General features: G+C 39.3%; 1 protein-coding gene across 2 annotated transcripts in view; it reads left to right on the top strand.

Annotated features, from left to right (window-relative positions):
- oprl1 (opiate receptor-like 1) overlaps positions 1–24,321 on the top strand; it is a 176,942-nt gene that overhangs the window by 63,981 nt on the left and 88,640 nt on the right. For both annotated transcript variants that reach the window (XM_046056893.1, XM_046056894.1), the window contains 3 exons: positions 11,652–11,739; positions 14,114–14,296; positions 15,395–15,485. In XM_046056893.1, coding sequence (XP_045912849.1) covers positions 11,652–11,739; positions 14,114–14,296; positions 15,395–15,485 — 362 coding nt within the window. The remainder of the gene's footprint in view (positions 1–11,651; positions 11,740–14,113; positions 14,297–15,394; positions 15,486–24,321) is intronic.

The raw sequence follows: 24,321 nt of genomic DNA on the forward strand, positions 1-24,321 counted from the left end.
TTCTGGCGGGTTCTGGCCAATGATCCTTGATGGAAAACAAGATCTCAAACCAACCTCAAAGAATTTCAAGAAATTAGTAGACTTCATCTTCTGAGGTTTAGCAGGTCCCTGAGAGGCTTTCAACTTCAAGATAACATCTTTGTTTGCCATGTGTCTGTGATGGAGATAGGCATTCCTCTCAGACTTTTGCAGACAGTTTTCTCAGGATTTGTCCGTTTCTTTTGTTTTGAGTTTCAGTTTCAGTTTCCTTTTTGTGCTTGTTTTGTTAATTAAAGTGTACCTCAACTTTTTGGGAATTTAATTTGTTTTCATGCACATATTTGGATGAGAAGATCTGTACCACTCTTATGTCCATGCGCTAAGTAGGAAGCAAGAAGCAGTTAGCTTATCTTAACTGGAAGCAGCAAGAAATAGTTAACCTAGCTCTCTTCAAAGTCCAAAAATATGTCTTCTAGCAAAGTTCATTCAACGTGTTGTGTCTCATTTGTTAAATTGATACATAAAAAGACTGAAGTCATTCCCACCAGCAACTGGTTGCCAAGAAATAGTTACAGAATGTAACTCCCCATGAAACTACATTTGTTGTTTGTTTTTTTTTACATTTCTGTGTAGAAAATAATGATTTTAAAATACAACATTTAAATTAGCAAGCTTTAAACAACTATGTATAAAAAAAAAAATATATATATATATATATATTTTTTTGGTGCTATATATATATATATATATATACACAGACATGAGAGCAGTCTAAACATTCCCTTCTCATTATAAACAAGAACACAAATACCTCACCCCCCCAAAAAACATAAAATAAAATATATGAATTTTAGCTTACTTTCACATTATAAGTAGATGTCAGAGGATGTGCAAAAAATAAGCACAATAAGTATGTATAAATATATTACTACTAATTGATTTCCATCCAAATGTAATGGATAATATTTAAATTTAATTTGATCAATGTGTTCTGTTCTATCAAATGATCCCTATTAAGTTCAGTATGTCCTGGTACACATGCAATACATACAAAGGCGCCAACGCATGAGCTCATGAAGTCAAGAATATGTACACACACACACACACACACACACACACACACACACACACACACACACACACACACTTCTGCCGGCATATGACAGCTCACTCAAGCCGACAGAGTGCAGACCGGCAGTTTGTGAATTATTCAAAGTGATTATTAATATTTGAAACCAAACAGCTCAGCGGATGAAAGAGTCATCAGATAGACTCCTTTCATCCTCCCTTCTCCTCCCTCCATTAATGGAGAGAAAAAGAAGAGTGAGAAATATAGAAGAAGAAAAGTCTTTCTGAGATACAAATGGAAAGAGATGATGAAAGGAAAAGACAGAAAAGCCTATGCTGGTGCTGGTTCCAGGAAGCCAAAAGGACAACATCATCTGCAAAGAAATACTGTTACATGACTCATTGAATATCTGTAACAAATGTCATGGCAATCTAAACATAAGTGGTTAACCGACCGACCAACAGACCAATATTGCAATCCCTAGAGCCTTGTCCTTAGCATGGCTAAAAGGAAGCTATTGACTGTGTGTTTTTTTTCAGAGGTAATTGCCTAAATGGTTCTGTTTTTATGATGGTCGTTCCTTTCTCATTTGCTCTTCTGATTTGAGAATCTACTTTGTATAATAAGGCCTGGGCGATTCATCAAAATACTGGATGTTGATTTAAATAATGTGCGTCAGAGTTTCACAATAAAGTGCTTCATCAGGTCTAAGCAGGGCATTCCCTAGAGACCAAGCTGCAGTTAAAATACCTCCCCCACCATATAAAGTTTGGAAGTATTTTAGACAGAGTCCTAACAATTTGGGGAATAATAATTGTTATCTTTTAGACACTTATGTCATATGAAATAGTAGGAAATACACAAGCTGTAGAAATAAAGAGTGCTGGTCTACTGCTCTTTGATTCACCTGTCACATATTCAGTTGAAGTATTTTTACTATATTCAAGGTAACAAAATACGTCTACAGATGTCACTAGTGAAGGTGGTGCTTTTGTCTCAGAGTGATATTAGATATTAATAATGTCAACCTAACAATAAAAGAAAAAAACATGTTGCAAATTACACCTCTACGTTTTGTTTATCTGCACACACAGAAGAAGGCACATACATAGTGCATGTGTGCAAACTGCGATACAGAATCCTACCAGTGGCATCACACCCTGTTCCACTGATCTACAGGTGGTGGTAACAAGCCAAGAAATGCTGCAATGCACCAGCAAAGGAAGAAGACTAGTGAGGAAGTAGTAGTAGTAAACAAGATTTAAAAATGGCTTAGCAAGTTTCAAGGAAACTCCATAGTGCCTTTAAATTAAGTGGTGCTGTTGCTTTACAGATATTTACTGACTGATACAGAATTCAAGTCAGGTCTACATGTGTGCAACTAAACTGCGTTTTAAGTAATGGCAGTATTGTTACACTGACTAACGTCAAACAAGATTTGCTTTTGCCACTGAGCTTATGATCCTTCTTGTGAGATGTGTGATTTTAATCACTGTTCACTAGAATCACATAGAATAACTGCAAAATCTTGACCTTATAGTCCTCAATTATACACCATGCACCAGCAAATTCAGCATATTTCATTATTTGCTTCCTTCCTGAAAGGAATCCATTAATTTATTAATTACAAGATCAAAGTTGCATGCAAATAAAGGCAAAAGGTGAGAGGAAAAATATAGAAAAATATGCAATCAAATCGAGGAAAGACAAAAAATAAAACAGAACTGGGGCTGTGAGGCATAAAGAACTGCAACAATACAGAAAGAATTTAATTATTTCGTATTACTCATTTGACATGACATGCAATATTAATGCAATCATCCGAGCAGAAAGCTGGCTGCTCACTGCTATTGACAGAAAGAAAGAAAGAAAGAAAGAAAGAAAGAAAGAAAGAAAGAAAGAAAGACAGTGAGAGACAGGAGTATATTTACTGTACATGAGAGCTGCAGAATAATATGATTCACATCGGTCAAGTTGGAAACAGAATTAGTGAGTGTTTCCCTCTTTGGCTCAGTTTGTTTGGCTGAGTGATGTTATCTGTCTCAGGTGGCACCAGAGAAAAACACAATTTGCTTGAAAATGTGATTCCTGGTCTTCTTTGTTATTGGTTAACCAATGAAATTCATAAAAATGCAGGAAATGAGCCAAACCGACATAGATATGACTGCACATGCGCCTCAAAATGAAAAAAGGAAAAGAGGAAAAGTAGAATTAATGTCCAGCTGGAATTACATCAACTGGATTGCAAGTCAGTATATCCGTGACTGAACTACCCAATAAACTAAAGCTACACTCAGTCTATTATACTGGGGGGTTGTTTTTTTTATAAAGGCATGTGTTTCCCACATATATCCTACTTAACTCGGTTAAAAACGTGTATTTACAAGATGCGGTGCACCTGCTGCCATATAAACAGATTGCAGAAAAAGACAGAAATTAAGGATGTGGAGTGGGGCTAGAAGATGAATTGAAAAGTAATCAAAAACGAAATTCAGAAACTCTAACTAACATAATTTCACCATTTCGGTTATTTCGTTTTTTTATGCCTGTTCCACACTGTGTGTGTTCGTCATGGTGTTCATGTACTTTCCCCTTAAAAACATTCACGTGACTCCACCCCGTCCAGTCCTGCTCAGCTATCAGACTAGAGACTGAAGTAGTGTCTGACTGACAACTTACTCGCTTGCCTTCACCACCACTTTCTCACTCGCTATGCACCATAGACTGTGGCATAGGCGTGGCTAGACCCTTTTTACTGGGGCACGTGCCCCTGTATCCATGTGCTGTGCCCCAGTAAGATTGTCAAGACACCTTGGCATTGTTTTGGATGTGTAAGGTTTCACGGTCAAGTTAGCAACCACTGGAAACATCTGCAACGTTGGGTCAAGTTAGCAATAATATACATGCAATGTCCGGTTACACCTTAAAAATAAAACTACCAGTTAATGTGAAAAGGCACGTAGTTAATGATATGAAACGTTGCAAAAATGAGTCAGTGTTTAAAGTGAGTGTTTACAACGTTAATGAGAGGACAAAGAGGGACTATCCTTTTGGGCGCAAGAAGAGAAAATAACTCAATGAGAGTGACTTTGGGGAACAGCAGTCAGGTAAACTAGTGTTCTCTCCTCTGAAAGTCCGATGTGAGCAGGTTCATGTGTAGCCTAGCTGCAGTGAGTCAGCCTCTGCGCTGCTAACCCAGCTGAGCAGCGCAACTAGGTCTGTTTTTGTCTTGGTTGCTTGCCAGACTGTGATTGAACAATATTAGAGTGAAATACAACTATTTATTACCTTTGATAAACGCTGACGGGCAACGATGTTTATGAGCTGCAGCATGGAACTGATAACCACGTCCCGCGTGAACATGCGCTCATACACGCGTGCATAAAATGAAACTCGCGCATCTTTATTGCATTCCAGTAGCAACATTAGTGGGACCAGTCCAGACAGCACACATAATTTTCCTCAACAACAATATAACATATGTTCAATAAATATTCAATAATTGTTTGACCTTATTCATTTGAATCATGAACGAATTAGCACTTACATTTCTATTAAGATATTTATTTTATTGAAGAAAAAGGGACTGAAAAAGATTTAACTTAATTTTACTAATGCATTTGTTGAAAAAAGATTTTAACATAATTGTTTTGAATGTTCTACCTCAGATTTGTGAAATGATCCACTGTTTGGTAAGTGATTTTCATGTTCTGACCATAAAGAATAGTTTAAACCACAATAACTATCTGGTTTATTCAGCTTTCACTAAGGAGCAAAAATCAGCCTATAAACTCGATAGAAGTAATGATTTGACATTTATCCTGATAATTATCAATATAATATCAATATAATCAATATGCATATCAATATAATGATATGAAATATTTATCGTGATAACATTTTTGGCCATATCGCCCGGTCCTAGAATAAATAGTATTTTAGCTTTCAAAATGTTAAAGGAAACCTGGGAGCCAGATTGACTGGGCCTGATGAAGCTGATAACATTAATATCTAGGAAAGTATTGATATCTGTTATTATTATATCTATAAGGGGCTATGCTATGCTATGCTTAAATTTGTCAGTAGAGTAGATGCTGGATCATAAGCCAGTACCAGCACAGCCAGAGATGTCCAGCCAGCAGCAATCCTAACAGACTTTATGAGGGTTTTTATAGAAGATTCCATTCAGGCTTACAACAGAGACAGACTGTTTTAATGGTAGTGAGAGCAATGCAGTGTCAGCAGTGGCAAATTGTTTACATGGCTCACGGGTAACATAGCATACATAAAATAGGTATGTGTGCTTATGCTCCGGTCAAATCCCTTGCATTAAATAAAGGTGCTGGTAAGGCACATACTAACACATTTCATACACTTCAATCAAAAATAAATAAAACAATTTACAAGAGGGATGTGGGGGCCTGTGCCCCAGTAGAGCTCTATGTCTAGCAATGCCCCTGGACTGTGGTCCGTGCACTGTCCTTAAAAGACCTAACTTTGCTGCGCTTATAATAGCACAAGTCATGTTGATGTCCTTTTAAAAATGAGGAGAGGAAGTCAGCCCAGTATTGAGTGATGCCTTGCTAGCACAGTGTGCCAGTGAAAAGTTGATATTGATGATTATGTGAAATTTTAGTAGCGGTGGTAATAATTCAGCAGCAGTTATAATAGGAATAGAGGGGGAATACGTCTCTATTATGTGCTTGTCAAAATCACGTTATCAATTAACATTTAGATGATCAATTTTTGACATCTGTGAATCTAAAAAAAATCCCACATTTAGTAGTTGAGCATAAATACAGTACAACCCTAAAAAAAACAATATAATAATAATAATCATTAATTAATCGCAATCGACGTAAGAATTTAGTGATTTTGATTTTGGGTCCACCACCACACCCTCCTAATGTGAAGGGTGGGGTGGTGAATGGTCATGTAGCAAGACTGACTTTTGTTCATATCCTGTGAAAGTCCAACTGTTAAAGTTTACTTTTTTAAGCCTAAATTAGATTTTTGTTGCCTAACTTTTAAGTTTGTTTGTTTGTTTGGGAGAATCTTTCAATATGAACTTTGTGTCTCATGATAGTTTTGGGAGCTGCAGTTGGTGTGCTGGTATTAGCTATCAGATAAAAATTTTTTCAGAGGATAATAGTCTTTATAGTGAGGACATTGAAGAAGACAGAACAACCGCGCACAGAGCAGGGCCAGCGCGAGCAGTGGCTGCTCCCCCCCACTGTCCTGTGGGAGAGGGCGCACCGCACACTCACAAGGGAAAATCACTCAGCCAAAACACTCAGTCCTGAGTGAGTCAGCGAGAAACAGGAGACATCCCACAGGTAGAAATGGACGAAAGAGCACAGGGAAGACCAGGAAGCTGCCATGCAGATGTTGTCCACCGTCATCCCACCGTGCAGTGTCACAGAGGAGGAGACGCCTCACGTGGAGTGCACCTTGATGCCGTCCAGAGGGGACTCACTGGCTGACATATAGGCCTGTGAAATAGGGAAGTCGTAGGACAGCGCACGCACAGGGCAGAGGAGGTGGATCCTCAGACCCATGGGGGGGAGGAAAGAAGCCCGAGAGAGTAATCACTCGCGACCGAAAGGAGCTGTTGATGCTCTAAGGCATGAATGCAGGATTGGGGCACAGGACAGCTGAGCTGCCGTCACCCTGAATCCTGAGACACGATGGAGGTTTTAACCGTACTGAATGCCAGACCCCTGTTCACGAGCAGCTGGAGGAACGAAAGCACCCCCGGCAGCAGACAGGCCACTGGTGGAGGAGTAAGAGGACTGAGTAGAGGCGGCTCTCGATCCCTGGATGGTGCAAACCACCTCACTGGAGAGACCTAGACCCTCCAGGCGCCGCCTCTCAGCGGCCAGACGTCTTTAGAAATTTGTCTTTAGAAATTTTCATGAAACCAGTTTTCTCTTCCTTTATATTTGAACACTGCTTTGCTTTACTGTCTGCTTTAATGTGTTTTTTTAGTGCACATGTAAGGCAAAAAAATATTCCTCTTTTCTAAAAACAAAAACAGTAACACAACTCCTCCCATCTTGCACTCATAATTATAATGCAATCATATTTTCAATGAATGACAGAGAGGGATAAACAAGTGGAGTTGAGAAAGAGAAATGAGAGAGAAGGGAGCAGGGCTAAATAACAGGAAACTGTTTCAATAGATATAGAAAGCAAAAGAGAGATTGGTTTTGAGCCGTAGAGGCAGAAACCTATAAGACAAGAGAGACATAAAGACACTTATGGAGAGAGAAGACAAGAGGGGGTTTGACCATGTAGACTCTGTCCCTGATGTAAAGAGGGGAGGAAAGCTGAACAGCTATAAAATATTCTCTCTGAAGACGCTCCTGCATGCAAGTCTTCAGTATGCAGAGAGAACGAGGGTAGGAATGTAAGAAATTTGAAGAGATGGGGGAGGAGGACAAGAAGACAGAAAGAGAGAAGGAAAGATTTGAGGAGATATAGAAGTGTGAGAGAAGCAAGATATAGATGAGATAGATGAGACAGAAGAGTGAATAAAGTAGAAGAATGAGATGGAGGGGGAGGAGATGAGGAGAGAGAAGAATATGATAAGAGATGGACAAAGAGACTGAAAAAAGATGAAATGTTTTTTAAAAAGTGAAGGGGGAAGGATTAAAGGTCCTGGGGAGATGGATGGTGGATTAGAAGGGATGGAGAGGGAGGAAAGACAGGATGGGAAGAGGAAACAAGCAGAAAGACAGAAAAGTGGTGAGAAAGAGATGAAGGGTATCTGGCCATCCTTAAAACATCTAAAAAGTTTCTCTTAAGTCCCTTAATAAGAAGCCCGAAATACAGGTGTTACAGGATTTTATCAACAGATATTCAGTCATATTTTTTGGAGGCAGAAAAGTTATTTTAAATGAATAATTTCAATTTAAATCATTTTTCTCTAAACATTTTAAAGTATATCCTTATAAAGTAGCAATACCAAATGCGCACTTAAAGAGTTATTTATTGTTGAAATCATTCCTCCTGTCTGCACTGGCCATGAAGTGATCCCTTCATTGAAGAAAGACACTGAAAATGGAAGATAAAATCCACAGTCCTCATTCTGTGCCAAAATGCATTCCAAAGTTCAGCTTAGGCTTGAGGCTTAAATTCAAATTGAAATTAAATTGCTGTGTTCTACATACTGTATCTGCTGTGTAAATGACATTCCATGTGTTTTCCTTTGAAAGAGATTGTAAACCAAAAGGGGGACATATTCATTTGATGGATTTTTGCATTAATTTGTTACCATTAGTTCTCCATCTACTTGCTTTCATTACAGCCTATTAGATCACTTTGTTTTAAACCATGTTTGGTTCAGCAGTAACATCCCTTTTCTATCATAGGCAGACATCATAATAGCAGCCACACAGCAGCCTGCTACAACACAAGAGCCACAGACTTTAAATAGCTTTCCTGCTAAAATCTCAAACATGAAAATGTGCACTGCTAACATCAGTTTACACGCTACATGGCCATTTAGCTGGTCAGCTGCAGCAAATTAAACGGCATGTATATATACACCTACAAATGTTACTTTGGTTTGTTTAGATGCTGGTGTTGTCTTTGCTCTTCAATACTACTACTGCTACTTCAATAAGAAATATTAACACTACATGTAAGAAACACATCGGCGTTTTTGATTGCTAAAATGGTTTTAGTACAAACCTCCATCTTTGTGTTTCTACACAGTGTTTCCTCCTGACCACCAGCAAAGCGATAGATCCTGGGGATACACATGTAGGTTAGCCACAACAACACATCAATCCTCATATTAGCTTTTTGTTGAATTTGAGAATAGTATTGTATTAAGATACTTTGAAAAAATCTGAACCTATTCTTAAAGACAATTATCTAATGTTTGTTTTCAAAAACTCTCTGTGGTGCATTCAAACACTACTAACATCTAAAACACTGATTGTGAGTTGCATTGATAAGCTATTTTTGTTTATTTAAATCCAGGAGGTGAACGCACACATGAGGACACTGTGAAGTCTTCGAATTAAAAAGCTGCTCTTACAAACCTCAGTTAGTGAAGTTTCTTTGAATGTGCTATCAAGGGCACATTTCTAAACATTTTTTGTTCACACCAGCAAAGTGTAAGTTTGACAACAAGGAAGGAATAAAACACTTTTAATGTGACTTAATAGTCACTCTAATTTTCATCTGTTGTGCCTGGCCAGTTATTAAAAAGGCAACCAAAAATAGCTGCAGCTGTTATTTGCAAGTCTTACATTTAAATTTAGCAAACATATAATAAAAGTATTTAAAACATCTTCAATTCAGCTTCCTGAAACCTGCAGATGCAATGCAGACAAAGGCAGGAAGGATGAGAGAAATCAGAAAGAGCTGAGGGCATAGAGACAGATAACAAGTGAAGAGGAGGAAAGATACAGAGAACTAAAAGTCAGAGGAAGGTAATGAGAGGGATGAGAAGATAAAAAGACTGAAAGACACAGATGTTGAGATGCAAGGGAATAGATGAGTGAGAGACCCAAAAAAAGAGGTAAAATGTCATCTGAAATTGGAGATGGGGCAAAAAAAAGGACACGAGGAGGAAAAAAAAGAGGCAGAGGAGGAGACGGAAAGAAGGGATGAAAGAAAGAAGGGGATGTGTTGAGGAAAAAAGGGAGAGTGCAAAAGAGCTCGAGGCCAGACTGAATGAAGGGGTAAGGAGAGGGGGAGATGGGGGTGGCGGAAATATTACACTGCAATGCGTTTTTGTAAAGATGTATCCAGGGCAGCTGAAGCAGAAGAGCCTTCATTGTGTTCTCAAGTCAAAGAGGCAAACACATTTTTGATTTTTATCATTATTTCAAAGATTCACATACAATTTGGATGGATATTCTTCAGCTGCAGAGGCAGAATCGTGATATTTTTCACTGTTATGACCTCATACAGTCCTCTTTCTGAGGGCATAACATATAATCAAACTTCGTGTTGTGTAAACACATTTATTTGTGTTGGATGTGTGTGGCCCAATGACATCAGAGTATGAAGTACGAAGCAAAGGGCCTGAGGGCAAACCAGACACTGGCCCATTATAGAGTCCGTCCGTACCATCTCCAGTCTACCAACAAATACAGAACTACACCTGACAGAAACAAAACCGCAGAAAGAGGACAACTGAACAACAAAACACCACAAATGACAGGGTCACATCTGGGTGCTGCTGAGCACCTACTTGACCAAGACCATGTCACCTCAGGGGAAGGAACAGATCAAGACAAAAGCCGCAAATGCCCAGTAGAGGGGTCACATAACATCCCTGACGTTTTATGTCCAAAGTACACACTTTGCACATAACATCTCTTTTAATAATAAAAAAGAATCAATCTTGTGGCAGTGAAATTTGACAACATTCCTGCTCCCTGAAAGATGAATCCTTGACTTTAATGTTTCATCCAGGTTAGTATTTTGAGGGACAATAAATGTTGTTGCCTGAACAGGGCTTTTAAGTTTTAGTCTTGTCAATGTTGGACAAATTGCCTGATTTAAAAGGAACCCTGTGGAGGTTTGGACAACTAGTAGTGCTGTAGAACAACATTTTAATGATGTTATAGTGAATATAATCAGTATGTTAACAAATGTGAGAATAATGTGACTGTGAAAGGGGTTGCTTGTAGTGACGAACCTACAGATAATTATCACCTCCCTCACCATCTGCAGCTCTCCTCGGCTTGATGGAGCTTTATAGCACGTTTCAGCGCATTGTTTACTGTTTTCGTTCACTCCCATTACTCTAATAGCATCATTTTTGACCGTGAAGAATGCTTCAAAAACCCACTGAAACCAGAAACCCTTCTCTGTAACTGCTGGATGTTTAAATAAGCAAGTGTTTGCTAACAAGTTCACCATATCAGCTGAAAACGTGATGCTGTGTCACAGCTTGCTTCAATATTATGGGCAATCCATTTCAATTTAGACAATCACATTTAACAGTGGAATATTGACATCACTTTCAACTTCTAGAGTCAACTACAGTCTTATTTGTGTAACTTCTGATTAGGCTTTGGCTCACACGCTGTCACATCTCACTGTTTCATCTAACTACACATTTAGTAGAAAACATGCTCTTCAGACCTGGAAATAAAAGCCTACAGTCACCACTTCCAGCTACATCAGCACCAAAGGCTGCACTCACTAGAAAATAGAGATGAACACCACTGTTCATCTTGCAATTTAACTCCTACCTGTAGATTAATAAAATTGTATTATATTGGGTTTGAAACCAAAACGATCAAATTTTGTTCAAAGCATACGGATTGACACTGACAGGTTTAGGGGTTTGATTCCCATTGCTACCACCGATGTTGACAGTGTCCGCACTCCTGCTAGGAGGCAAGCAAGGTGCTTTGGATAAAAGTTTCCACCCAATCTCATTATAACCAACCATTTATAGCAGCAGCACATCACAGGGTCTCATTTTGTTATGCAGACTGCAGACAGGACTGAATTCTGAATAAGCTGCAGATGCTTGATTAAGGTGTGCGTGTGTGTGACCTACAGTAAAATGAGCTGTCTCAGGTTTTCCATTTGACTGAATATTTTCTGTCTGTGCTTCCTCTCTCCTCAGATACACTAAGATGAAAACGGCCACTAACATCTACATCTTTAACCTGGCTCTGGCTGACTCTTTGTTCCTGGCTACTTTACCTTTCCAGGTATGACTTCATCAAACACCTACACATGTGCAACATATTAGAAAAGTTTCACACTTTCTTGAACTAGTCTTTTTGCCCAATCTTTAAGTTCTTGAATGAAGTTTACTTCCGTCACAGACTTTAGATGAGTGAAGCCTCTTGTATCACTTGGGATGCTTTTTTTCCAAAGAGAAATATTTTAAATGTGTGTAAACTTTCAGATCATAAAATACTCTTTGATTTATGTTGTGGTACCTGCATTTTGTTGTCCACACATATCTGGTCTAACATTGCATTAAGACCCACTAGGGCTGTCATTTAAAGAGGTGGCATTATGCTTTTTGGCTTTTTCCCTCTCCTTTATTGAGTTATATCTCTTTTTTGTGCATGTAACAGGTTTGCAAAGTGAAAAACCCAAAGTCCAGCCCAAAGGGAGTTCCCATCTCCCACAGAAAGTTCTGCTCAGTACCGCTTGAAAACAGCTCGTTTGTAGTCCAGCCCTTCACTTCCTTCACTTGTGACGTCACAATGAAAACGCGTCATAAAGCTTGCCAAGTGGCTAGTGGGGTCAGTCACGCCCTCAAACCAAGCTAGTCTGAGCAGAGGCCCTTTGGCTCAACTCGCCTTTGTTTGGGTTTCCATTGTAGAAATGTTGCACCTGTACCTGCTTCCAGGTACTTTTTTTCGTATCACCTCACCTCCGTCGAGGTTCCAAGCGAGCTGAGGGATACTAACATGTAACGTGACAACACGACAGATTGCTGATTGGTATGTAATTTCATCACTAAATCCACTTCTGAGAAGTTTTGAGGTGAGAGATCAGATGTGTAGAACAAAAATGTGCTTGAATATTTTCGGAGTTGAGGAGCTCTGCAAGTGGCTGCGGGGGAAGCCTGCGCCAACCCGCGGGAGGAGCGTGTGAGGCCGGCCAGCCGCCCGCTCACAGAGCCCTCTGCTCCCGCCGTCACACAGACCGCTGCAGCAGCAACGGCAGAGGAAAACACAGCTGGAAGGTTTTCATACCGCTTATCTGTCTTTACATTCTGAGGAATGTTGAAACGTTTTAACTTAAAAAAGAGAAAGCTGTGTGGGTCGCTGGTGTGTGTGTCACATTGAACATTACGTCGCGGCAGTTGTGTGTGGTGTCAAGCTACGTACTATCTCTGGGTACTATCTGCAACGGAAAACGGAGCAGGGCCGAGTAGAGTCGAGTCTATCGATTTGCGCTATGGTAGCATTTTTCTGCAAGGCAGCATAGATCGTCAGAACACCGGCAACAGTTCAACGTTTAGTCCTGATGGTAAGATGTGGTACAATAATGTTGTGGTTGTGGACTTGTGAGTAACTTGTACCATCTGCTGGGTTACGGTCTCAGTCTGAAGCGGCTTAGATTTGGATCACAACACGTTTCTTACGACCCGCCCTTCTCTGCGTCTGATTGGCTAGTAGTCCTTACCTGGGAACTGCGCATGTGCAACTCCCAACAAAGATTTTGTACAAGTAAGATGCATCACTCTGTAGCTCAAGAACGGAGTGTACAACACACAGGGTGAAAAGAGGAGCATTTGACATTATCACAAAACAACAATACCAAAGTTCTGGTAGGGTAACAGAGCTTGCAATAAGCCAAGGCGGGATACGATTAAAATGAATTAAAACATTCTGCTGTGCTTATAGAATGTCACTTTCAAACTGAAGAGAGCACTAAAGATTGATCAAAAATTATGCCGTAGGACCTTCCAAACCTCCAGAACAAGTCAAAGTAAAGAGGAAGGTGCAAACGAGTACAATTATGAAATATCTGTGCTTTAACAGATGCAGGATTTACTGTTAACAATATTGTGAGAATAATTTACCCTCATGAACAGGTTATACACAGGGAACCAGAAAAACAGTTGTTCTAAATAAGTTCTAAATAAATAATACTACTGAAGGCAACAAGCATAAGTCACTTATCTTTGCCTCCCAATTTGACACATATAAGCGTTTTAGAGATTAACTCCGCTACCTGTGGAGTTTGTCCATGCCTCCCAAAATGACACATATGAACCAGGTCTCTAGATTGTAATCAGTTTGATCGAGTGCGACAAAAAAAAATTCTACAAAAAAATGGAAGAAGGTGAGCGTCAATAAAAAGCAGAGTAGGGGGTGCTGCATTCATACTCTACTACTTAGAGGAAATGCAATGCTGCAAGCCTACCAATTACAGTTCTTGTGGTCTGCGTGGCTACAACATGTAAATACATTTTTTGGGAAATGCACTTCATGCACTCTGATTTGTTTCCACTTCATTAATAAAAAAAAAAAAACTTCATCATATCAGTCATATTTCAGAGGAGAAGCAGTCCTCCAGCTGTATTTCTATGCTAATTGTTTGATTTCTGGATGTTTCCAGGGCACCGATGTGTTCCTAGGCTTCTGGCCATTCGGGAACGCTCTGTGCAAGGCTGTGGTGTCTATCGACTACTACAACATGTTCACCAGCACCTTCACCCTGACAGTGATGAGTATGGACAGGTACGTGGCCGTCTGCCACCCTGTCAAAGCACTGGACATGAGGACTCCTCACAAGGCCAAGGTAAAAACGTTTAATTTCAAAGTGAGATATTCACCTCTTCAAAACCTTCACACCGTCTTCCTTCTCCCTGCAATGACCACAAGTCATGTCACTTCAGCTCATGTCAAACATTGTTGTCAGTTCATGAATCCTTTGAACTGACTTGTTGTCAAACTTGGACACTGAAAAAAAATCCTTTTTAAAGTGAATAATCGAGGTAATGATGGTTGAAATGTTTTATGTTCATTATTTTATAGCATATTTCATATTTTTGACATCAAACAGCTGTGCAGTAATTGTAAATTCTAAACTGGCATTGCACTGTGTCACATGGCCAACATGTTCGGGGTCTATTTATATTGTATAAGCTATTTCAGCTATGTCTTCAACTGGCTTAGACAAGTAAACATTTTGTCCTGTAATAAAAAAAAGTGCCTTTTCAAATGCTGATTGAGTCATTATTGAGATAGCGTATCAGGCTTTTAATCAGAGTTAAAGTCCATGTTCAGGTGATGAGTTTATTTTTACGGGGTGGTGACGGCGCAGTGGATAAGACGCATGCCTTTGGTGTGAGAGACCCAGGTTTTTGTCCCCACTGTGACACATCCACCAATGTGTCCCTGCGCAAGACACTTAACTCCAGAGACATGCGACCTCTGACATATATAGCAATTGTAAGTCGCTTAGGATAAACAAGTCAGCTAAATGAATTAATGTTTTACTTCAAGATGAACAAAGGCAACCCTTTTTCCGGGTGGCCATTATGACTCATCAAACCCAGGTGCACCTCACATCAACAATAGTAAGTGGAACAGAGAAATCTTTTAAGTTACAACTCGGCTTTTCTTGCTGTAATTGTTGCAATCGCTCACTGATGTGCAGCTGAATAAAAGAAATCAAATAATCATTTCTTTTTTTTACAAGTGAATTTCAGTGTTTACAATAGACTCACTGCACTTATAGAAACCTTTGTTCTTCTTGTGTAACTGTGATGCCAGTTGTCATTCCACATTTGTAGAGAAAGGGGTTATTAAATGATTCATTTTCTATTCCTGTTACCATTCTATCTGAGTCATTTAAAAAAAAATGTAATTCACCATCATATTATCATGTCTTCAGGTGGTGAATATCTGTGTGTGGGTGTTGGCTTCTGCCTTTGGCGTCCCGGCCATGGTCTTGGGAAATGTAGAGGTGGAACCAGAGCACAACAGTAAGTAATTCACACACACACACACACACACACATGCATATACTGACCAGTACATTGCACAGTTGTGTAACAGTGCAACAGCTTTTACAGGTATATTTCATTATCTGCTGTTGAAAAAGTTGTTAGTGTGGAGAAAATAGCTTCAAGCTGTATTTCAAGAGATTGCTTTGGGAAGTGTTATGTGAGTGAACCTATTTAGAAGTGTTGTTGTTGTCCCAGTTTTTATTGCTTTTATTGCACAGCATCTGAGGCATAGGCTGAACACAAGCCGCACCATGCTCCTTTTGCTTTTTATTTTCCATCAAAAAAGTGAGATTTCTAACCGGCTGCCTGCCATACTTCACATGAGTTAGGAACTTTCACACAGCAGGTGTACATTTATATCTACCAAAGTAGAAATTATTCCAGCTCGATCTCTCTTGATCTCTTTCGTCTAATGTGAACCAATCAGCAGAGGTTATGTTGATAGACCAATGAGATAACATCATGAGTCACCAGCTGTTATGTTTTGACTGAGATTAACTGAATGAGGAAAATACAAATGGATACAATGCAACTGGATTCAATCAGCTATTAGCAGTTATTTATAGTTAATTATAGTTACTCAGTTTCACAGGAACTATTATACAAAGAAAGCAGATTTCATCCAGGTGCTTCCAAACTAAAACCAGTCTTACTTTCTAACCCACACTGAGCCCAGCCTTGATTTGCAATCAGACCATTTTTACACATGCCTCTTCCAGAGTTTTTATGGCATAGGCATAGGATCCCAGATTCTGAGATGATAAATTAATTGATTAAACAGTGGTTGTAAATGGATTTTTCCTCAACCATAAATTGTCATCTTATGGAGACCAAATTTAGAAAACATTTTGTTAATGATGTATCAGACATCAGATGCAGCTATCAGTATTGTTAATAAACACTACTGAGATCAGTTATTAAGTTATTAAATTACACATTCAGACATAAGAGATCTTATAAAATTTACAAATGGCTAGTAAGAACATTATATCAGCATTTAATTAGCCTATAAATAATTTGCTTTAACTAGCTTCCGAGTTTTTATGTTTGAATTATACGTGTCTGTTTCCACCTCTTGTGAGTAGAAGGAAGAATGAGTCTGGTTTATTAAAAGGGACCTACTATACTTTTTCATATTTTATGTCAGGACCGGTGGACAGAACTCAAACGCAAACCAGAGTTAAGTTCAGTTGAAGGAGGTTTATTTTCAAGACAAGTGCAACAGGGGTGGAGATTGGGTGGATGATGTTCTGGTTGGTCAGAGGGTTTGTGGTTCCGGTGCTCTGGGTCTTGTGGTGCTGGTGAGATATCCGAATCTGCGATCAAGACAGGGAAAACACACGTTACTCTCAGTTCCTCAGAAAAACAGACTAGACTCAAAAGTTCAGGACAAAGGTTGGCTGGCATGTGGTACAACGATCCGGCGGGGACTGGATGGTTGGTCTGGCATTTAAAGGTGAGTAGATTGTAGGATGTGGAACAGGTGTGCTTGGTTGACGTGATGTGCCTCAGGTGAGTAGACTGGAGCACTGGCGACCACGCCCACCAGAAGCCTCAGAGCATGAGGGAGAGAGCAGAAACACAGACGCAAACCAAAACACACCAAGCACACAGCAGACACACCAAAAAGGGGAAATGAACTGAAAACCGACATTCACACGCATACCAACAAGAAGGCCAGGGTCATTTTCTGGCATATTTATAATGTTACAGTGTCAGATGTTCATGTTAAACATGACCAAAGCTTCAAATAATGAGGTAAAAGTATTTAAAGTAAAAGTATTTATTTAGTACTTTGGAGGGGGGTCTCAAAGAGACAGGAGCATCTACAGCTTGTTTCAGACAGAGGCTGAAATGACGGCCTACATGAAGTGCCACTATAGGTTAGAAAATTTTTTGAACTTTGAATCATGCAAAGCTGCCATACAGGAGTCACAGAACTACAATGTGGGGCTGGAAATGCAGTACAATACGTCTCCTTTAACAACTTGCAGCTCCCATAAACTACAAAGACACTTCTCATTTTGCTCCGTCACAGTGGGGCATTTAGACTAGCTATATGCCCCATTGTAATTGTAAATCCAAAGATTAAGTTGATTTTATGTTAATTGAACAGAACTGATACAACAGAATAATAAAATCTGTCTTTACCCCCCTTTTTGCCACTCCTTCTGCCACCTTAACATCAAACCTTCATGATAAGGGTGTAATATCTATGCTTGACAACTATGTCTTCTTTCTGATTGTTGCTCCTCCAAAAGGAGGAGAGGGCAAGCATTGTGTCTCTTTTTGTAAGTCTCCTGTCATGTCTGAATAAATGCAAAACCAGCATGTGTGTAATGGACACCTATGTCTGAACGACAAAGAGCCATTACTTTAGCAGAGATATAAAGTCACCAACATTACATATGAAAAGGGCTACAGCTACATTTGAGCAAAGCTGGTGCAACTGCCTGCTGGATGTAACTGTTGGAAAGTTTGACTCTTCATCACAGTCTCTCTCTCTCTCTCTTTCTCTCTCTACTCTGTCTTTGATACCTGATAACACCTGATTGATAACAGGAGCTTCATTCTCAGTTTTAAATAGACTATTTTCAATTCTCTTCTTATAGCTGCTTATCAGTTTCTGCTGAGTGGATCCAGCTGGGTCCTTCTGCTTTATGCACTGTGTGTGTGTGGGGGGGGTAGTTCATCTCTCTCAGGCATTCACATATTTTAGTTAAGGACACACACGTGCACACACAGATTTATAGTCTAATATTATTGGAAAATTGTGGTGTACATATCTTACTCTACACATACTAAGTTGTGAGTGTGTGTTTTTCAAAGCAGTGTATTTGCCTTTTAGGGTCATATGAGAGTGATGATAAACATTTCAGTGTCTGTCTGTGTGTGTGTGTGTGTGTGTGTGTGTGTGTGTGTGATCTGATCGTGCTGGCAACTTTGGATATCTTGACAAATGTGCTGTTGGAGTTACAGCTCACAGATGGCTGCTCTTCTCCTAAAAAGGCAAAAAAAAATCTGCATAGTTTCTACGGTAACAAGTGCACAAAGACTTTCATAAGGTGCAATCATAAAGTGTATAAAACATGGATGTTGTTTCCAACAGCCGCTGTAAAGCTCAATTCAGGGAGCTCCCGGCGGCTCCGGCTGTCGCCATCTGCCTTATTGATGATTCACCTGATTCACCTTTCGCCTATTCTGAGAGGTCACCCACCTGTCACTCAAAGTGGCCACGTCCTTCATAATGCATACATTTAAGCCTTAGAATAATAAAAATTCGGTAGCACTTTACATTATAGCTCGGTGATAACATGGTAATAGGGAGGTAATAGTTTGATAATGAAGAGGTACCTATTATTAATACCATGTAATTACCAAAGAAATAACCAGGAAATTCTGCTGAAATGTATCCTCCCCTATGTTCAAAACATTACCTTTTGGGCTAAGGATTTATATAGTCGAATCAGAATCGTCAAGTCCTGCCTATAGTCGACTGCTGGTCGAATCATGTGTGTTTTTGAGTGCGGTGATTGCGATCCGGGATGGGGGAGACGGGGGGTTACATATGGTAGCTTTAATCTTGAGAAGCTGCAGAGGGGCAGTCTCTATTCATTCAACTTACACTGTAAATTTTCCAACTAAAAGGAGGCTTTTTGAAGACCCTTTTCTCTCTTAAATGTAAATGCTCCGCGTTTGTATAGCCTTTCTAGTCTTTTCGACCACTCAAAGCACTTTTACACTACATCTGCACTTTCACTTTTCATTTATACACTGAGCCTAAGTGCTCAAACAGAAACTATCATTCACACACACTCGTACACTGGTGGAACAGCCGCCAGGGGCAATTCGGGGTTCAGCATCTTGCCCAAGGACACTTCGACATGCAGCCTGAGCCACAGCTGCCCACAGCATTTACAGCATTAAACGTTGAAATGTATGTTGTAACAGGCTATGTGATGGAAAAAAATGGCAGAAGAGGAACACTAGCTTCACCCATCTCTGGGGTCCCTCACACACAGAGGTCCACCAACGCTGTGGGTCCCTTGTACGCATCACACACTGGGTACGCCTCAGACAATTTTATGGCAAGCCATCCCACTTCTTACACCATATGTGACGAGCAGTCACCCCAGCCAGATTTAAACCTGGGTCTACAAGGTACCAAAAATGCAACTTGACCGCAACGCCAAAGAGCCAGGCTCATTGGTATGGCAGTCACAGCGTACTCACAACATACTCAACCGTAGTGAAGGTGGTCCGTCACAGGCTGTATATTAACTTTTTGGGAAATCAGACGTTGAGCACCCCCATATCGCCAAAATGGCACGACCCTTGTTTCTCTGCGAAGCTTCGACTCGGTCCATCTAATCTTAACTCAACTATTCAGTCTCAGTCTCTGTAACTTATGCGACACACATAATATTCAATCATGTAAAATAACTGTGCAGGACAACAACACAGAGGAAGACCCATTCACTACAATAATATTACTTACCATCTCTGTTATAAAGTGTATTCCAGCATCCTTTGCACTGTGTACACTACATGTGTACATATATGCTTGTATGTGTATGTGCACCTGTATATCTCACCCACACATGTACATAATAATAATAATGATAACAGTTTACACTCTGCTCATTGCACTATTGCACTATTGTCTCAATCTATTTCGTTTTTGTTTATTGTGTGTATATATGTGTTCTCTACACTGTAGCCTGTGTTTGATTTTATTACTGTATTATTGTGTTATTGTGTTATTGTATTATTGTAAGTAAGCACATCGTGAGCACTGTGCAATCCAAAGTCAAATTCCTTGTGTGTACTCATACCTGGCAATAAAGCTGATTCTGATTCTGATTCATTTATAATATTTAGTCTAGCTCACTAACCGTTTCATTACCCTATAAATTTAGCTGTGTTGACGTTGCTGAGCCTCCGGTGAAAGATACCCAAATAGTAATGTTAGTTACGGAAAAGCAGGCAGGCGAGCTAATGCCGATGTATCACGTCGGAATAAATGCAGTAAATGCTTTGGCTCTTTTTTAGATTCTTACAAGCACCAAGTATAAAAACGAGCCATAACTTTAGTTAGCCATGAAAATCAAACTTTGGTACTACACCAAGTGACCAGCTAACGTCACTTAATGGTACTGAGACTGAGGTGATTATCAAAATGATTAAGCACACTATATAGAAAAACAAGTGGTAAATACTATTAACAATATGTGCAAAGCTCCCTGTGAAAAGCAAAGTAACTAATTTAAGGATGAAAAAGCACTGTAAGGTGATAACTAATCATGGAGGCGAAGGTAGGTTAGGAATAGTGTACAGTTGGCAGGAAGTAAACAGACAACAAAAAACAGATACGCACCACACTACATTGTGGAAGTAAAGAATATTACCATGAAATTAAAAAGAAAACGGGGACATTAGCATATTACACAGAAACTACACTGAAAGTTTTTCTAGGTAACACATCACAACATTAAACATATTATTTGTACAGTTTCCTTGAACCAAAAGGGAATGTTTGGAACATAAGGGAGGATGCATTTCAGGATTATAATACGGCAATTACCAATTTTGACTTCCAAGTATTGCTATGTGATTTTGAAGGTATTACCCTGATGGAAGCCTTTAATATTGTGAAAACATCAACCTATATTACCTCAGTATTATCTGGTTATTACCCAATATTACCTTATTACTAGTGCCACCTGCTAATAGTCGACAAAACCATTAGTCAATGAGAAGACTTTTAGTTGACCAGTTTTTCCTTGGTTAGTCATAGAAAAATAACCTCAAACTTAATATCATAAACAACTATTTAGATAATGGCTTGAACTAACGACTACTAGTCATTGCTATCTTTAAATGCGTTACATAAATACCAGTCTAATATTACTCAGATATATCCATTGTTAATATATAATATACTATTGCCTGGATTTTACTTTGGTAATGACATGGTATTACTTGATTATTACCTCTTTATTATCAAACTGTTACCCCACTATTACATCGTTATTACAAAGCTGTAATGTAAATTGCTACCAGTTTTTTTAAGTCACTTGTGCCAAATACATGTTTCATCATCTTTAACCAGAAATAATAGGGTTATCCCTGCTAAAAAGGGATTAATTATAATTAATTAATTATAACCATGAAGGATTAAAAATGTCACTGTATATGAGGTTTTAAATAAAGGACAATGAGCTTTTCAGGCTACAGATGAAGCCTTTTCAGTGACTGTACTGGCATGACAGCATGACTTCCCCATATAATAATCCTTATCTTCACAGCTTCTTGATAATAGAAATCACAGATGTTAAATTCTTAAATGTTAAATTTACTTTGATCTTATACAGATAGACCAGTTTCATTCATATTAGAACATCCTTATCCAAATATAGCTGGGGACTCATTTCATCACAATCACCAAAACTCGCCTTGAAAATCCATCTGTATGTTTGTCTCTTCCCCTTTCTGTCAATTTTCTTTCTTTCTGTTATTTGTATAGCATATTTCAACAACAAGGCAATTCAAAGTGCTTTACATAAAACATAAAAGAAGCATTGAGTGATTTAAAAAACATTTAAATACAATAAAAGAACAATAAAAATTTAAAATAAAAACAAGATTAAACAGGACAGTAAAATGTACAGTACAGTGTAAGATATGAATCAAAAGCCTCACATTTGATTTAATTAAAGGCAGCAGCAAAAAGAGAAATCTTCAGTATTTCTTTAAAAGAATGAAGAGTTTCAGCAGACCTTCATTTTTACTTTTGACTCTGGGGACAGACAGGAGACCTGTCTCAGATGACCAGAGAGGTCTGGATGGTTCATAAGGTAGCAGAAGATCAAAATGTCTTTTGGCTCTAAACCATTCAGTGCTTTATAAAACCACAGCAGGAATCAATTCTTTGACAGACAGAAAGCCTTCAGAACTGGAAAGATGTGATCCACTTTTGCGGTCTTAGTAAGGACTTGAGCAGCAGCGTTCTGAATCAAAGAAACCTGTAAAGACACCGTTACAGTAGTCAAGTTGATTGAAGATAAATGGATTTTTCCAAATCCTGCTGAGCCATAAGTCCTTTAATCCTTCACATATTCTTCAGGTGATAGAAGGCTGACTTTTCAATGTGGCTGTTGAAATTCAAATCTGATTTCGGGCTTGGTTTGTGGCTTTTATCATTGCCAATTGAAGTTCATCACAGATTTTTAATTGTTCTTCTGTATCTCCAAAAACAATTACTTCTGTTTTTTGTTTAATTGAAGGAAATTCTGGCAATTTTTTTTAGAGTTTTCACCTTACCTCAGTATTTGTCTACCTTATATTTTCTTGTGTCACTTTTTCTAATGCCACCATCTTAAAGTCTCATGTATATCATACGCAGTAGATAAAAGGATGTTGGTACAGTCTGGTAACAGATCACCAAGACTTTAATCCAAGAATCAGGGGATAAAACTGTTACTCTGAATTCACTATTTTACAGGTGCTGGTCATATAATTAGAAGTTGATTTATTTCAGTAATTCCATTCAAAAATTGAAACTTGGATATTATATTCATTCATTACACACAGACTGACATATTTCAAATGTTTATTTCATTTAATTGTGATGATCAGAACTAACAACTAATGAAAATCCCAAATTCAGTATCTCTGAAAATTAGAGTATTACTAAAGACCAATACAAAAAATTATTTTTAGAAATGTTGGCCAACTGAAAAGTATGAACATGAAAAGTATGAGCATGTACAGGACTCAATACTTAGTTGGGGCTCCTTTTGCCTGAATTACTGCAGCAATGCGGAGTGGCATGGAGTCCATCAGTCTGTGGCACTGCTCAGGTGTTATGAGAGCCCAGGTTGCTCTGATAGTGGCCTTCAGCTCTTCTGCATTGTTGGGTCTGGCGTAACGCATCTTCCTCTCACAATACCCCAAAGATTTTCTATAGGGTTAAGGTCAGGCGAGTTTGCTGGCCAGTTAAGAACAGGGATACCATGGTCCTTAAACCAGGTACTGGTAGCTTTGGCACTGTGTGCAGGTGCCAAGTCCTGTTGGAAAATGAAATCTGCATTTCCATAAAGTTGGTCAGCAGCAGGAAGCCTGAAGTGCTCTAAAACTTCCTGGTAGACGGCTGCGTTGACCTTGGACCTCAGAAAACACAGTGGACCAACACCAGCAGATGACATGGCACCCCAAACCATCACTGACTGTGGAAACTTTACACTGGACTTCAAGCAACGTGGATTCTGTGCCTCTCCTCTCTTCCTCCAGACTCTGGGACCTTGATTTCCAAAGGAAATGCAAAACTTACTTTCATCAGAGAACATAACTTTGGACCTCTCAGCAGCAGTCCAGTCCTTTTTATCTTTAGCCCAGGCGAGATACTTCTGACGCTGTGTCTTGTACAAGAGCGTCTTGATACTAGGAATGCGACAGCTGAAACCCATGTCTTGCATACGTCTGTGCGTGGTGGTTCTTGAAGCACTGACTCCAGCTGCAGTCCACTCTTTGTGAATCTCCCCCACATTTTAGAATGGGTTTTGTTTCACAATCCTCTCCAGGGTGCGGTTATCCCTATTGCTTGTACACTTTTTCTACCACATCTTTTCCTTCCCTTTGCCTCTCTATTAATGTGCTTGGACACAGAGCTCTGTGAACAGCCAGCCTCTTTAGCAATGACCTTTTGTGTCTTGCCCTCCTTGTGCAAGGTGTCAATGGTCGTCTTTTGGACAGCTGTCAAGTCAGCAGTCTTCCCCATGATTGTGTAGCCTACAGAACTAGACTGAGAGAC

The sequence above is a fragment of the Micropterus dolomieu genome, linkage group LG08 (assembly GCF_021292245.1).
Source record: "Micropterus dolomieu isolate WLL.071019.BEF.003 ecotype Adirondacks linkage group LG08, ASM2129224v1, whole genome shotgun sequence".
In the NCBI taxonomy this organism is placed as follows: Eukaryota; Metazoa; Chordata; class Actinopteri; order Centrarchiformes; family Centrarchidae; genus Micropterus; species Micropterus dolomieu.